Below are 16,476 nucleotides of genomic sequence, written 5' to 3'. Positions count from 1 at the left end.
CATTTTCGACCATCCCGGTTGCCAGTAATGACCCCAAAGCATTCATAGGAGAGGTCTTGCTTCGTATTCTCTTCTTTACAAAACCTATTATGACCAACCATTTATAAAAAATAGACTAAAAGGCCCGATTGTCTTACATTGACATAAATAATTAAAACGGCTATCAATAATAAATAAACTTCATTTTTTTAAAGCATTTTCTCGAAAGCAAATTGATCCAGTCCTCGTGGAAGTACTGGGAGGCGACGATCTATTCTTTTTTTCTCCCAGAAAGTTCTACAGTATTCTCAAACGCCTCGCAGAGGAGCAATGCCATGCAGGCTTCAATACCGCAATTGCTTTTTGTGACTTGTAGGATATTCCTGATAGTTTGGTTTGTTGTGGCGGACGATGACTTTTGTGGAAGTATTTTTGAGGCTCAAGTTGGTAAGTTAAGGCTACCGTGCACCTTCAGGCTGTCTCGCCTGCAAGCGATGTAGCGCGTCCGGTTTAAACTGTAGATATCTAAACCCCCATATCAAATTAAAGCTTATAGGACTGGCTATCAGACTATACCAAAAATTTTGAAAAAAATGAATTGTCGAATTTTTCACGATTTCTAAATGCGAGCGCCCGAATCACCTTTTAAGAGCTACAAGTCAAAGGGAATTTGTTCGATTGCTCTCAAATTTTGACAGTAGCTAGTTTTACATATAAACAACAAAGGCTTGTCTCCAAATTTTTTATTTCTAAATAGTTTTTTTTTCAAGAGCGATTTTTGTACGATCAATCCACATTTTTTTAATCCTATTTCAAACATTTTCTGTAACTTTTCACTGAAATTGAATATGGCAAACCGCAGACACGTTTTTTTAGCGCTTTGGCCCCGGAAACAGAGGAACACATCAAATAAGCGAAAACCAAAATTCGCTTTAACATGTAACGTTCAAAAGGTGATTCGGGCGCTCGCATTTAAAAGTCGACAATTCATTTTTTTTCAAAATTTTTCGTATAGTCTGATAGCCAGTCCCATAAGCTTTAATTTGATATGGGGTGAAGATATCTACAGTTTAAACCGGACGCGCTACATCGCTTGCACGCGAGACACTTCTGAAGGTGCACGGTAACCTTAAATGCTCGTTTCAGACAAGCTGAATTACTCTAGGAGTTCTTGTTTGTGAATCAGCTAATTGCGCGCACAAACCTTTCTCAATTCGCAGGTCATGCCTTAGTTGGTCACGTCACGAACAAAACTGATGTTCTTGACGAGTTTGAATGCCAGCTTAAATGTATGGCAATTAACAGTTGCAAGTCGTTTAATATTCATCCCAAAGGCAATCATGCAAAATACATTTGTGAACTGAATAACACAACTCGGCAAATGAAGCCGGGTGATTTTAATCGGAAGAAAGGATCGACGTTTTTTGGCTCTCTTCAGGTCAGTTTCAAGTATATTTTGTGATAATTATATTTTCAAGTTAGATCTGAGCAGGGCCTCGCCTATGTAAAGGATAGCTCTAAACACTCTTCCGCCCATACCTCTATAAATGCTGTGGAATCATTAGAGATTAACGAAGCATTTTTGCGTTTACATAGCCATAAAAAATTTGGGAAAGATTTCTAACAAGCACTAATTAACCTGACCCAGGCCACCTGTGTCGACGTATCCAAAGAGCAAAAAAGACAAACAAAGAGCGGCAAGTGTAATCCGGGATATTTTGGAAAATGGTGTCATAGACGTAAGTACTACAACAATTCTCTAACTCTGAACTTCAACGAAATTTTCTTGCTATATTTGGGAAATTCGGTCGCTTGATCTCCGCCGTGAAGTATAAATTATCATTTCAACACAGGTCCGAAATCCGAGAAAGTTGTAAACATACCTAAACCGACATTTCACACAGCTTACAAATACAGCATTGGAGGGGAACAAACTGATGCGGGGCAAGCCAGTAAAGGGTTCTGGGAAATCAGACCTTTCATTGCAAAATATTTGGTGTATTTTTTTTATTTGGGGATGATATAATAGATTTAGTGTTTTCTATCATAAGCTGACTCCTCTTATTAATTTATTTACATTATTGATTTAGAGGTTTACAAGAACTGCGCTGAAGCCTACAAGTCTGGCGACAAGATTGGTGGTGTGTACAAAATCGATCCAGATGGTTTGGGAGAAATTGAAGTCTTCTGTGATCATAAAACAGCCGGCGGAGGATGGACGGTGTTTCAGAAGAGATATAACGGCGCTGTAGATTTCTTCCGCACTTGGGATGACTACAAAAGGGGCTTCGGCAATGTGAAAGGCGAGTTTTGGCTCGGACTGGACAAGGTTCATCGCCTGACGGCTGCAAGCAACAATAACAAGCTTCGTGTTAACTTGGAAGACTTCCATGGTGAAACAGCGTTTGCAGAGTTCAGTTCATTTTCTGTGGCGAGTGAGAATGCGAAATACCGGCTGAGTTTGGGAAGCTATTCAGGTATTTATATAAAAAATTGACTATGATTTTACTATTTTCAATGCACACCTAGACTACTCACTGGGCAGCTCGAGGGAATAGCAAAGTGTTCACCCTTCTCAGTTCAAGGTTGTTTGTCGAATTCTCCAGTTAGTGGAGGTCTATGGTGTTAATACCATAAACAAAATAATACATGGTTGCTTGCAGTAAATGGTTTGAACCCGGGGGTAACATGTGAAGGTGTAGTCTGATCGTCCGGGTGAGTGTAGTCCTGAGAAGGACTGTTGTCGGTGGCAGTGACTGACGTTTCGACAACCTGTGCGGAAGTCATCATCAGAGTCAAGTGAGTGATTGTTGTCAGTAGTTGTCGAAACGTCAGTCACTGCCACCGACAACAGTCCTTCTCAGGACTACACTCACCCGGACGATCAGACTACACCTTCACACATGGTTGCTTGTAGATGAGGAATTTCTTTTCTCGTGTTCAACTTCATATCTCACGAGTGAGCGCAGCGGAGTTTGCATAAGTTAATCGTTTAATTTCAGCAAAGTTATTTTAGAGTGTTTGGAAATCCTGATCAAACCCAATGCTCGAGTTTTTTTAAAGTAGCTTCTCAATCGCGCCTCGGGAATAAAACAATATGGAAATGATCACCAATTTTTCTACAAGTCGGCAAGTTTGTTGTTGTTGTTATTTGAATTAAGAACTGAGTTCACTAGAGTTTGATGCTTCATCAAACTCAAGCGTTTGATGTTATAAGAAACTCGTGGATAGCGCATAATTCCAGCTTTTCAGTGGGGTTTCAAATCACATGCAAGTGACGAAATTGGCGTGTCTTGGTTGGATGATCACCATATGAATAATTCATGAGTTTGAGAAGAATTTTTAAAACTTGATTTTCAGGTACGGCTGGGGATTCTTTCAGTTATCATAATGGCTCAGCATTTACCACCAAAGATCGGGATAACGACGCCCACCTAAGTGCTAACTGTGCCTCTTCTTTTAAAGGAGCCTGGTGGTACAATCATTGCCATCGCTCAAACCTCAATGGCTTGTATCTTAAAGGCAAATCCGACAGTAAGGGAGTCTCTTGGTATGACTGGAAAAATAATCGCGAGTCTCTTAAGAGGTCTGAGATGAAGATTCGCACAAAGGAATTCTAAGGTTCAGTATCGATTATTCCGTGTCAAACAAAAGATGAGAAGAAAGAAACTGCAAGGAGAGTAACTCTAAGGATGCTTTTGCTATAGTTGTCTTGCTGCTGTTCTTAAACAAATCACAAGTCGGTAGGTCGTGATTCAAAGTTAGAGCTGCCGATAAAGCCTTCAAAAGAAAAATTGTATATTTGCAGCTGAGTTTGTAGTCTTAATAAAGGCGAAACATTGTTATGCAAAAGAGAGTCAGACGCGTTTTGCTTGTTCCTTTGTAAAACGTTTTTTGTATCGGTGTACTTCTTGGCATTTTTTACCTGATTTCGTCTCATAGCTTTTGAGCAATGAGGAATTACTGAGCAAACCTTTAACATTTGCGTAATCGCTATAAAAAAAGTCATAAGGCACGCACAGATTTAAGACGTGCGAAAATATTCAGTGCGTTTCATAATAACCCTTCTAATAATTCTTTATTCTGTAGAATCGTCTGTCATTTTCGCCTGTAGAAATAGCTTAGTCAACCATTTTTCTAAAAACCTCCTCCAGAAAGTCGACAGAGGATACATGCTACCCATTCGGTTTATGACATTCACATCTCGTTACCCACGAGCCTTTGGAATTAAAAAGACGAGAGACAAAGTGCAAACGGTTGCGCGGTTGGTTAAAATTTTGATAAAAAAGTCGACAATTGCCAGCTAAAGTGAACTAAACCGTACGTCGCAAATGGGTCCTTCTTCTAAAGGTACAAATCTCAATCCATGCACAGCTGTTGTTGCAAAATTCGAGCCAGTTCCTCTCATAGAACAACTGATCGGATCTAGGTTGCTAGTGCTATTCTCTAACCGAGCAAACGCCGGCGGAATTTCAAAAATCCGTATCACCCCAAAGGAAATTGACTTTTTTGTGGAGAGGATATACATTTATATTAATCTATAATCTAGAGCATGGAAATACTTGTCTGATAAACAGATGCTGAGCATGCAGTACAAGAAAAAGGTGCATTTATAGCCACTTAATTTTCAAAATATTTTACTTTTCATCAAACGCATGCTCCAGATTCTCGATGATGAAGTTTTGATGAAGGAGTGAGTAGGCTAGCTTAACAAGGTCAAAAGGTATGAATTTGAACAAATGGGGGTTTGAAAAGGTCAAAGTGTCAACAATTTTGTCGCTGATTGTAGGTCTGAACAAGGCCTCGCCCATAATGTACCTGTGAACTTAGAAGGAAAACGATCCTCTGCATGTCTTAGATGAATGTTATCGTGGTAGTATCAAAGATTCGCGAAGAGTTTGCGTGTTTATGTAACCATTAAAAAAATAAAGAGGAACTTCTACAAACCACTAATCAACCCGACCTAGACCGCCTGTGTTGACGTTTCCCAAGAGCAAAAATTAAAGGAAAACAAATTAAGAGCAGCTAGTGTCATCCGGGATATGCTGGAAAGTGGTGTCATAAACGTAAGTACCAATTAAGTAACATTTCTCAAACTCTGTATTGCGACGAAATTTTCTTTGTTATATTCTCCCGTGAAATATCAATTATTACTTCAGCGCCTGTTCGAACCCCGAGAAAACTGTAAACATACAGAAATTGATTTTAGGGAAAATATTTTCTTATTGAGGTCCCAAGGAATTGTTTCGAATTTTGCACAGGACTTAATAGGCTTTTTCTGTGTATGACATTACAGTCCTTCGGGGGAATGTTTTCATGTACGCATGTTTTCATAAATAAAAAGAAATTATTTACTTTAGTCAGCGCGTTACCATAAAATTTTAAATGTTTCTCTGAGCACGGTTGGCGATTCGTTCATTTATCATCGGGGCTTACTATTCAGTACAAATTATCAGGATAATGACTCCTCGCCAAGCAGTAACTGTGCCTCTCTCTATGCTGGCGGTTGGTGGTTCAATGCGTGCTACCATTCAAACCTCAATGGCCAGGTTGGACGACAAGGGAATTATTTGTTAGCACTAGGAAAATAATTTTAAGTCTGTTATGAGGTGTGAGCTGAAAACTGGTCCAAAGGACTTCTGAGGCTCAATGTATATTGAAAAATTATTGTTTGGGAACTTTCACATACTGCTTGAAGAGTAACGAATGTTTATTTTACCCTTTGTTTCACAACTCTCGCTAATACTTTCACGCGTAGACCGCCCGGTGAGAACTAACACGCAAAAACGAAATAGATCACAACTGATGTTTCCAAGAAAATCAAATTCATTGTGGCGCTGTGTTTACTTACAAGCTCTTTGGGGCTTTACAGAAAGAAATACAACAAATTAAGGTCACTGGGGGCATTTATTCAGCCCAAAATTTGGTTCTCACTACACTTCAGAAAAAGTATGTACCCTGCATGTACATGTGTTCATAATAAAAACAAAGTTCAGTGTTTGCACACAATATATTTTGTACTGACAAAGCCACAAGAACAGCTCCAAGCAAAACTGTCATGATTGTGAAATTCAGCTTGAACTGAGTGGAAATAAAGAAGTAAAAACATATCCAGTAAAGGTATTTGCCACGAGTCTGTGCTCCCATTCTTGGGTCAAGGATATATTTAGGGTAAAATGGTGTGTTCTTCAATGTTACACGATGACGACTGAAAAAGGCGCGCTGATCCTTATCGGAGCTACGGACTGGCATACCCGTCAATACTGTCTCTGATAACGCCGCAAACAAGAACAAGTACTTCAACTTTACAACAGTGCTTGGCTTGCGGCCGTGGTCAGCTTTTTACCACACATAATGGCACAAAGAATGTTCTAAATACATTTCAGTGTAGCGCGAGTCAATCATAAACCTAGGACTTAGTTCTCGCAATCTTGAGGATAGTAACCATGAAATGCTAGTGAAACGGAGAAACGATCCACGATTCACGAGTAGAAAATTCGAAAAATAACACCTGTTTTTAAGCTATCAGTGATTTCCTTCTTATATTATTTTGCTCAAGAGTAAACTCTTGATTTTGGCGAAAGCAAAAAAAACTCGCACAGTTGCAATACATGCGCGCACATTTTTTCTACTCGATGAGTAAGCCTACTAGTGTAAAGAAAACACGAATTTCTCGAATTCATTAGTTACTTCTACCCTTCTACACAGCGAATTGCTTTTTTGTTAATTTTATGCTCCATTCTTTAGCCCTGAACCTCTAAGAAGCTCAAAAGAATCTTTCGAGTTCCGTTAGACATTATGGATCGGAAATGGAACTACGGCACGATTATTACAGCTATCATTATTAACGTTTCAAAAACTCATTAATAATTCATGAACTTATTAGCCTATCACACGAGGCAAATCGATCACGTGTATGAACCTCTAAAGCCGGTACAGAATGATCATTCTGAAAAGCCCGGAGAGGGTTTGGATTTCGGTCTCAGGGGAAATCGGGGTACAATTCATAAACAACGAAATCCTCACTGAATTATTAAATAAATGAATATATGATTACTGTGATCTTTACATAAAGATCACTAGAGATCTTTATATAAAGATCACGTTAATTATAATACCAAATTATTCCCCAAAAGGCAGCATACAAAAACATTAACCGCAGTAAACAACAAAGTTTATTTTCCTGATAAATTCTCGTTAGAACAGAAATTCGTTCTTTTACAATTTCCCATTGTTCACAACATTTCAAGGAAAAGCTTTCTGAACTTTAACAGCAGCCGAACAAGGAGCACTTTTCCCCTCTGTATGTAATTAACTTTTAATACATTCAAATCACGTTTAGAAAAATCCTTAGAGAGGCTGGGTCTTTGAAGCTATTTAAAAAACTCGCAGCGCGTATTTTATCGGGTCTAAAAACACTCGGCTACGTCTCGTGTTTTTAAACCCGATAAAACACTGCTGCTCGTTTTTTAAATAGTACATCAAGCTCTCAATCCGCTCTCTGAGGGAGAGGAGAAAGCTTCATTTGGTTTTTCATTTCGGTTTGTTTTTTTTTTTTTTTTGGACGACTATTCTAAGACAAAAATAGGGATCTTACGTGATGTAGTAGATTGGTTGCATGTGACAAGTCACGATCAGCTGTGAGAGAGGAAGAAGTTTTTTGTGAAGGAGAAGTGTATATCTTGTCATTGGAAGACAAAGAACCTCTGTGAGTCGAATTCTGTATAAATATTGTGGAGCTTACCTTGTGCATCTGAAAGCAGAACTTCGAGCCCACCACTACCAATAATGGAAGCGGATAACCAAATCCGATTTACAAACCTTATGGCATATTTTCAAGATTTAAATCGACGGGATAAAAGCACAGTATTTTAAGTCAGAAACCAGTGACTCTATAGCATCGACAGAGGCCTTAACTTGTAGTCTTGTAAACATTCTATACAAAGCGTATAAAATAAGCAAATAGAAGTTCTTTTGCGGTTCGAACAGTCTATAAATATTTTTCCTTTCTTTACTGTTATTTTTTTGGAGAGTTTTCATGGGTATTTCTTTTTTTAGAAATGCGATGGCAAGAGATTATAAACTGTATAATCTCTTAGCGATGGGATAATTTAAAGACACCTTTTTGTTGTTAGATGGTTGTTACTAACTGAACCTCGAGTACATGTACCCGACCCAGTTTTCCCGACTTGTGTCCAAGCATCGAAAGAACATGAGACAACAGGGCTGACTATTCTTTGGCTGATGAACTTTTCTCCAACCATCTGAGGAGTACACAGCTATGGCATCGTGCCAATACATGTTTTCTTAACTTTTTAATAAGCAAGGCATCGGATATTATATTTATGTTCACTGAACTTGTTAAAGCTTGCATCAAATTGGAAGCAGCAAAGGTTCCATTTGAACATAAGTTTTAATAATTTATGTTAAAATGATACCTTCGAAGGAAACTTTGTCCACAAGGAGGCTGCGCTGGTAACGAGGCCGAGGTCTGCAGTATGTATTCTTAAAGGCTTAGAAGAGAAGAAAAAACATACAGGGCTTGCGTCTTAATAAGCTGAGCTTTGTGATTTTTGGCATATTTCTTTTAGTTTTGTTCGTTGGGGCAATTAGAGACTTCTGTGGAGCGTTTTTAAGTTTCGAGTTGGTAAGTAATAAAGCCGGCTCGAACCAGTCTAATTTTATCATGTTTACATAAACAAATTGCACCTAAAGACTTCTCTTCGCAGATTATGCCTTACTTGGTCAAGTCATGAATGAGCCAATGACGAAGGGTGTCGCGTTCTCAGCGCAGTGTTCAACCGAAACACGAAGAGTGTGCAAACCGATGTTTATTGACCTTCAGTGTCGAATGATGAAACTACATGTAAATAAAATACAGAAAACGATAAAACGAAAACAGAAAACAGAAATTACGACAAGGAGAAAACAATAAAATAACGGAAGAATGAAAACTTACATGGATGGTGCTGCGATGAATGATAAACTGACAAACTGAGGTAACAAAGTGAAACCTACCGAAACTAAAAAGCGCAACACACGAACTCTCAACCGAACGGGCCTGTGAAGCTAAGCTGACCGAATGGGTCCCAGGGCCCACTGACAAAAAAAGGCGGCAAAACCCTTAACAAAGGGCTAACGCCCGAAATGTCACCTACTTACATTCAAGTTGACCTCATTCTGTATAACTTTATTTAATCTCTCAGGTTCTTACACTTTGATTCTCACTGAATACTTTTTCTCACTGACTTGTGTTCATAAACACTCATTTCAACTCTATGCTTTTGCACACTGTCTCAGGGCCCCTCTGGATAACAGCCTTTGAGCTGAATGGGTTACTGTGTCTAAATCAAGTTTACTTACTTACTTACTGTCTACACCAGTTCTTCCCTACTCTGCTCTCCACCCTCTACCAAGCAAGCTCCAACGAACATGGTTACGTATTCACAGTTGATAGATACGGGTGGGCATGCCAGCTGGTTGACCTCATTTGGGAGATTAAACATTTGTTATTAGAACAATTTTACGAGACTTTCGAAAGGAAAAACAAATACTTCATCATAATGCTACTCATTAGCTGAATCAACCTCTGACTACGTTAGCCAAAACAAGAACTTTCGTTTAGTCCAAAGAAAGGTCGGTGGACAAACTTAGCACGTCCACTTGAGGAAGTTAGACAAGACTGTCACAATTCGGAAACTTATGACAACAGCGTAAACCTAAATAACTCCGGAACTTGAATTCATATAGAAACTACATTCTAAATATAAACGAATGGCTTAATTATACTGAAATGACTTGCTAACTGACTAACTTGACTGACTATATTCTTAAAAAACTTTCAAAACTGGCAAACACATTCTTGACTTTGACCCAGGCCACCTGCGTCCATGTTTCCCGTGATAGAAACGAACAGATAAACGGAGGAAAGTGTCATCCAGGATACAAAGGAAAAAGTCGTCAAACACATAAGTACTTATTACAATAACAATCCAGTGCATATAGCTACAAGCAATCAATCTGAAGGAAAATGTGGCAGCTTAAAATTGTCAATGAGCCTAGAGACTAGCCAAAACCAACAACAGACAAAAAGCTTCTCTCAGAAGTAAAGTTATGGTGATCATTAAGCAAATGTGGAACCAGACTCCAAAAGATTGATAACAAAGAAGACTACGGCGAAAGATGATGATGATAATCTTCATGCTGACCATAATGATCAATTGCTTTTAACAACTAATTCTTAAAAATATTTATGAATCTCTGAGTAGGTTGATAAGAAAAAGCTAAGTTTTATCGGCATGGATAAAATATTAGAACCGAATGTTCTACAGAGATTCCAAGTTGCTGGAAGCAAAACTTATTTTCCAGATCCCCATTTAGATTCCGTTAGACTGCAATCCCAATAACATAAAATCGAAAGTTCTCTCTTGTAGCTTCTAGATAGATAGATAGATAGATAGATAGATAGATAGATAGATAGACGTTTATTAAGAAGAATACCTTAATAGCGCTGGAAGCTGAATTGCAAAGGTGTACAAATTATGTAATAGAACTATACAATAAAATCAAACCTAAAAGGGAACTAATTTACATATACAAAATGATGTTAGTTAAAATGTCTTGCGCTTGCTCCTCTAACAGCTGTCTCGAAATTTACAAGTCTGGCTACAAGATAACTAGAGTTTATAACATCGATCCAGATGGTTTGGGTGAATTTGAAGTCTTCTGTGATAAGACGACGGCTGGGGGAGGATGAACGGTATTTCAAAAGAGATTTGACGGCGCTGTAGATTTCTTCCTAGGTTGGAATGAATACAAGGAGGGCTTCGGCAATCTGAACGGCGAGTTTTGGCTCGGACTGGACAAGATTCATCGCCTGACTGCAAGCAGCAGTAACAAGTTTCATGTTGACTTGAAAGACGTCCGTGGTGGAACTGCATTCGCAGAATATCAGTCATTTTCTGTGGCAAGTGAGGAGGAGAAATATTAATGAAATTTGGGAAGTTATTCAGGTGCAATTGAACTTTTTGACAACGACTATTCGAGAGCACGTTGCTAATTTGTACCTGCGCAGTGTCTCTTGCGAGCCGAGCACGCGCACTATTTACTTATTGATTAAGTGGGAGGGCCGTATGGGGAAAGTATATTTGACTTGAGGTCATGACGTACTGACCGAGGGCAGCGCAATTACTACAATTGCCACTGGTCACGAGAACGAAAGAAATCTCCGCCGGCGTTATTTTTTTTTAAAGATTGCTCTTCACTATTATCACCCAGTATGTGGCAGCCAGGCATAGGTAGGCAAGTATATGGTCGAAGACCTTCGGAAAAAAAATTTTTGAAAGTGCTTAAAACTCCTTTTTTATGCACCAGGAAAAGTAGTAAATTTGACACGATCACTATTGAATATCAGGATCGTGGTCAAAAATCTGTAGAATGCAAGAATTATTTTAAGTTGCTTTTGAAACTTGAATGGAGTCATGTAATTATGTATCCTCAAACTTTCCGCTAAAGAAGCCAAACTGAGAAACAAGACTCTGGCAAAAATTGCTGTTATAATGGTACCGTATTTTATGGAGGTCAGCTTGTAAATTGAATCATTTTTCGCGCGAAAAGGGAAGTTTTCTTGAAGCTCAGAAAACACCCTAATTCCGATAACTAAAACCTAACTGACATTGATGAACAAATTGCAAATTTTTAAATTACCTGCTCAAACTGTATTTTCATAATGACTGACTGGGCTCTATTCCTGCCAGGCAAATTGTCAACACGTCGAACTCACCAGTTTCCCATTGACCTTTCTTATACTTCTGCAACAAAGCTTTAGGGCTCTGGTATAAAAGACGTTTTGTTATTACAAATATTTTCAGACTAAAGATAGGGTCTCAGTGAGGGGTAGCTTTGACGGCTGACGGTTTACGGTTATTTATTTTTCGATTTTGACGGCTGGAGGTTAAGATTTAGTGTATTTGATGCTAACGGTTGAGTTTAAGCCTGACTTAATTTGATGTAATTTTTTTCATCCTTGGTATATAAGTAGTTAATTATTTTGAAGCCTACTTTGTCTTCTTTTGACAGAATGGGGTGAAGCGAACTTCCAAGACCTCTGATAATTAGTTTCAAACCATACCTTAAGTTCACACGTCCGATGCAGCTACAAACGCAAATGCACACGCCCAACGCGGAAGCAAGGAAGGTGAGATTCGCAAGCGTAGTAGAAGTATTTTTCCAAGATGGCCGACAATGATTAAGCTTCCGCTGTAGAGTTTGCTGCAACATGTTTTCAATATCATTCGTTTTGGTTTACAGAGCGCTGTATTGGTGCATCGATGTATTTGCTGTTTATGTTTACATTCTTTCATAAGACATATCGTCTTTTAGGCCCACTTCTCTAGTTACATATTTCAAAGGAAGGCTCTTCTTCTATTGTGGTTAAATTCTGCAAAACTTTCTTCGAAAAGTACAGGAAATTCTCCTCACCTTCCACCTTCTCCGCAAGTTTTTCTCCCGAAATGGTGACCATGATCACCATGATCTTGCTTTGAACTCTGGTGTGGTGGCGTGGAACCGATGGATCCTGTATTTTCCGCCTCGCGTTTGCATTTGCTTTTGCGTTACCCCGGTTTACACTCGTGGGAAGCGCACGCTAACGTGAATGTAACCTCAGAAAACAGTTTATTTTAAATTCCTTGCATTGACGGTTGTGTTGCATTTACATTGGCGTTGGAGTAGTTTACACGTGTAATCCTTGCATTTGTATTTGCGTTTGCCTTTGCATTTGCATCGCACGTGTGAACCAGGCTTTAGTTGTCACTATTGCACGTGTAAACCACATTCGCAGAATCTATCTACACCTAACTCGTCAAGCTGGATTCATCAAGGCAGTTTTCTGTAGCTGTTACATTTGGCGATCATTAACGCGATATTCGAGAGCGCCTTTATATCGCGGCAGTTCTTTGACATTTCACTCAACGTTAGTGCCACCCATCCTGATAACCAGGCCAAAACTGCGAAGTCGACTCCATTTACTTGCCTTTTGTAATTTATTTCCCTCTAGCTAGTCCAAAAACTACTTTATTGGTGACGTAATAAGTTCATCTAAGTTTCTACGATGGGTAGATGAAATTGTCGTACGTACGGTGTAATGTCCTAACTTTAATATGGTACAAGTCCACATTCTACTACAGTATAAGAGTTATCTCAAAAGTTTTTTTAACGCTGTTGCAAAAAAAGATCAAAATGTGCTAACACCTTGATTGGCCGTTCAAATTTGTAACGCAATGTCTAATCATGGAAAAGTCCCTTAACTCTTTATCTTCATTTTCATGAATTAACTTTCAGAGTCGCTTTCGCACTTGTCGACCTGTGCTGGTTCACGTCCAGCATTTTAATTAAACTGTGCTATACTTGTGTTTCTTACAAACGTTATAGTTGGATAAAAAAAAAAAATATCTCGCGCCCGTAGAACTAAGAGATTCATCATATCCCTGACAGTCGTCATGAAAAAGAAGCTTTCGACATACTGCTAGAGGTTTAGGCTGCACTTAAACAGCTGGGGGAGTGCGCCTGCTTTGGCCTTATCATAATCCCTGCTCTAACAGTCCTCTGTCTCACTGGTCTGTAGCTCTCTACCCACTCTGCCGTGACAACTTCCCATTTCTCCGTATTTTTCCAGATGGGGATGAGGATTTTCTCTTCTGAATGATCTTTTCTAGTATCATTAATCTTAAAAAGATAAAAGCTTAATGGTGCTCAATTCAGGCGTTAACCAAAGGTTTTCACGTAAATTTCGTATAGCGTTACAATTTACTGCTATCGGGACTTGCTCAACTCGGAGTGAAAATGCTGTTCATCAGCTTAGAAAAGTGACACTTACTAAGCTGTCAATCATCATGCATCATCATCGTTTCTATCTTAACTAGCGAATCACGTTACGTTACTTAAAACAGTTCCTGCATAATAAATACGTACCTTCCGGATGTTTACGCAGTGACAAAATTATTTTCTGCCTTAGATTTCTTACATTTCCAGTTTAGTTCTGGTGAAACAAAAACAACACTGGCAATATGAAATATATTAAGGAACCGTTGCGTAGATTAGAAGTGCACTGAAAAACACAACTAAAACGAAAACAGCCCAAGAAGTTCGTTATATAACAACAGAATAAATTCGAGGATGAAGGGGCGTGCACAAGTACCGTCTCCAGAAAAACTACGTGTTCTTGAAACAAGTTATCTAATGAAAAATTTAGTGCGGAGAACGGAAAGTAAAAGTTGTTTACCCTTAAGTTCAACTTAAAGAAAGAAGTGCTGAAGATGTCAAATTAAAATTTAAGGAGTATTCTCTTGATTGTCAGTTCTACACGACGTTTATTTAAGAAAGGAACGAATCTGAAAAAAAAATCGAAAGTACAAGAAGTAGTCATTTCTAGGAATACCGGTACGAGACGATTATTTTGATTAAAATTTATCTTACCGCAAGACAATTAAAAATACCTCATGCCAAGTTTTAACCACCGTAGAACTAAACATCAGATTTCATGTCAAACTCCCGATAGGGTTAGGATTTATAATCACCATCAACGGCTTTAATTTGTACAAGCTTTTGTACAGTTAGATAAACTATTTTCTTCAAGATGGAAAAGATAACAATTACTCTACTTGCAAAGTAAGACCACTGTTGAAATAGAAAACTATCAAATGATTATAATATTTTTAAATGAATGGCTCTTGCTAATAGATGTTATTTCTATTCATGTTCTTAACACTAGAATAAGTTTAAAAACACACTTCATGAAAATTCTTGTAAGATGGCAATTTTGTCTCTTAACAATATCATTGATTAGCATCTCGCATTCTGATTGGTTAATAAAGAGGGGTATTTAAAGTCGAAATGCGAGTTAAAAATGAGGCCAAGTGATATTGTTTCGCATCTGCGTATACGTAACAACTATAAGTAATGCTGTTTTTTTTTTTTATTTTCTTATTGTTATTAATTATACGATTGAAGGAAAATCTATTTCTTGACTCGAGAATTCCGCGCTAAATTGCGCTTCGAAGTTCGCGCAATATCGGTTTTCGCATGCAATTTTATGCGGACTTTCTTCGTCAAGTAATGAATTTTCCAATAAAATCGCATGACCGATTAAAATCTCGAATTTCGATTGTTTAACGAAGCAGGGTATTTGGCATGGAATTGCGAGTTGAAAACTAGGCTAAGTGATATTTTTTCTCATCTCTTGTTTCGGGCTCGATATAAAAACAAACACTACTACCGCTGTTTTTATTTTTTCTTATTTTTATTCATTTATGTGATTCAAGGAAAATTCACTACCTAACTCGTGAATTTCGCGTTAAACTGCACTTGAAAACCGATTTCGCACTTCTCGCTTCACGATTTGTGCTGTATCGGTTTTCTCGCGTAATTTTAATGTGAAATTCCCTCGCCAGGTAATGGGCTTTCCTAAATGATTAAGTCCGCTTTCTGTGCATCGTTAGGTGGAATTTTCAAAAATGTTGGTTGGCTATACTAAAAGTTCGCCGAAACTTCAACGGGGACATGATATCATATTAAGTTTGGGAAGTTATTCAAATGGGACCTGAAGCTCATTCCCAGCTGAAAAAGATGAGTCCGCCTAGTTTCTCTACAAAGATGAACCAACTTTACCTTCTACAATCATAAGAATCATTTCCATTGAAGTACTTTTGCACAGTACTAGTATATATAAGGATAATTATGAAACTTGTTTCTAGAGCAAGACAACCGCCGTGCACCGTCAGCGGTGTCTAAGTTGATCGAGATGGTTAGAAACTTGCGATCTAAGATTTATGGTCTACCCAAAGTTATACGTAGGGAGAATTAACCTAAACTTGCTGCGAGAATAAACTTAAAAAGCCGTCAAACTTTTTTTCATAAAGACGGGTTACCATACCGAATGTGCGTGACCCGTGCAGTCGCGTATAAGTTAATTAACACAGCTTGAATGTCCCTCTTTATCAAACCTCCTTATTACGGTTTCGCAACAATTTGCATATTAATTAAAAAAAAAAGCTATTACATCGTCAGAGAAGATAAACTTTCGATCTACCGCTCGAAAATTAACGAGTGAAAACATACAGGCATGAACCGGTTAAGGTTGGGGAAAATCTTTTCAAATTTTGATGGGGAGAATTCGTCGAGTTAAGGGGCGAAACCCTCGTTACTTTTTCCAGTGCGCCACCTGCAAACAGATGTTAACGATTCAAATAAGAGAGAAATAGTTTTGGGAAAGCGGATCATTGTTTGAATTGAAAATATTATTGAACTCACGGAAAGGAAGCCGGCACACCATCGACAAAATGTCTTTCGAGACTGATCTTTCGACACTTGATCTCAGACAAATATATCCGACTGAGACGGTGAACAACATTTCCAAAATATTTCAGTTGTGATTTTAAGACTAATATTTTCCTTTTTTAATGTCATTTATGTTATTTAACTCAAAATTCGATAAAATCC

The 16,476-nt window shown here is 38.3% G+C and overlaps 1 protein-coding gene across 1 annotated transcript; it reads left to right on the top strand.

The window, feature by feature from the left end:
* The first annotated feature begins 201 nt into the window (after positions 1-201).
* On the top strand, positions 202-3,836 carry LOC148733749 (microfibril-associated glycoprotein 4-like). The gene is made up of 5 exons (XM_088759098.1): positions 202-426; positions 1,200-1,417; positions 1,628-1,718; positions 2,070-2,456; positions 3,340-3,836. Exons 1-5 carry the CDS (start codon positions 315-317, stop codon positions 3,597-3,599), a joined length of 1,068 nt encoding a protein of 355 aa, XP_088615224.1. The 5' UTR covers positions 202-314; the 3' UTR covers positions 3,600-3,836.
* The last annotated feature ends 12,640 nt before the right edge of the window (positions 3,837-16,476 follow it).

This window comes from Stylophora pistillata, chromosome 4 (assembly GCF_964205215.1).
Source record: "Stylophora pistillata chromosome 4, jaStyPist1.2, whole genome shotgun sequence".
NCBI classification, from domain to species: domain Eukaryota; kingdom Metazoa; phylum Cnidaria; class Anthozoa; order Scleractinia; family Pocilloporidae; genus Stylophora; species Stylophora pistillata.
Note: the sequence above shows the minus strand (reverse complement) of the source record. Positions and strands in the feature narration are given on the sequence as shown.

Bases quoted from the DNA above. Each gene is read 5' to 3' on its own strand.
- LOC148733749 (XM_088759098.1), top strand. From the start codon at position 315: ATGCAGGCTTCAATACCGCAATTGCTTTTTGTGACTTGTAGGATATTC. The intron at 427-1,199 runs GTAAGTTAAGGC...CTCAATTCGCAG, and splicing joins TATTTTTGAGGCTCAAGTTG to GTCATGCCTTAGTTGGTCAC. The intron at 2,457-3,339 runs GTATTTATATAA...CTTGATTTTCAG, and splicing joins GAGTTTGGGAAGCTATTCAG to GTACGGCTGGGGATTCTTTC.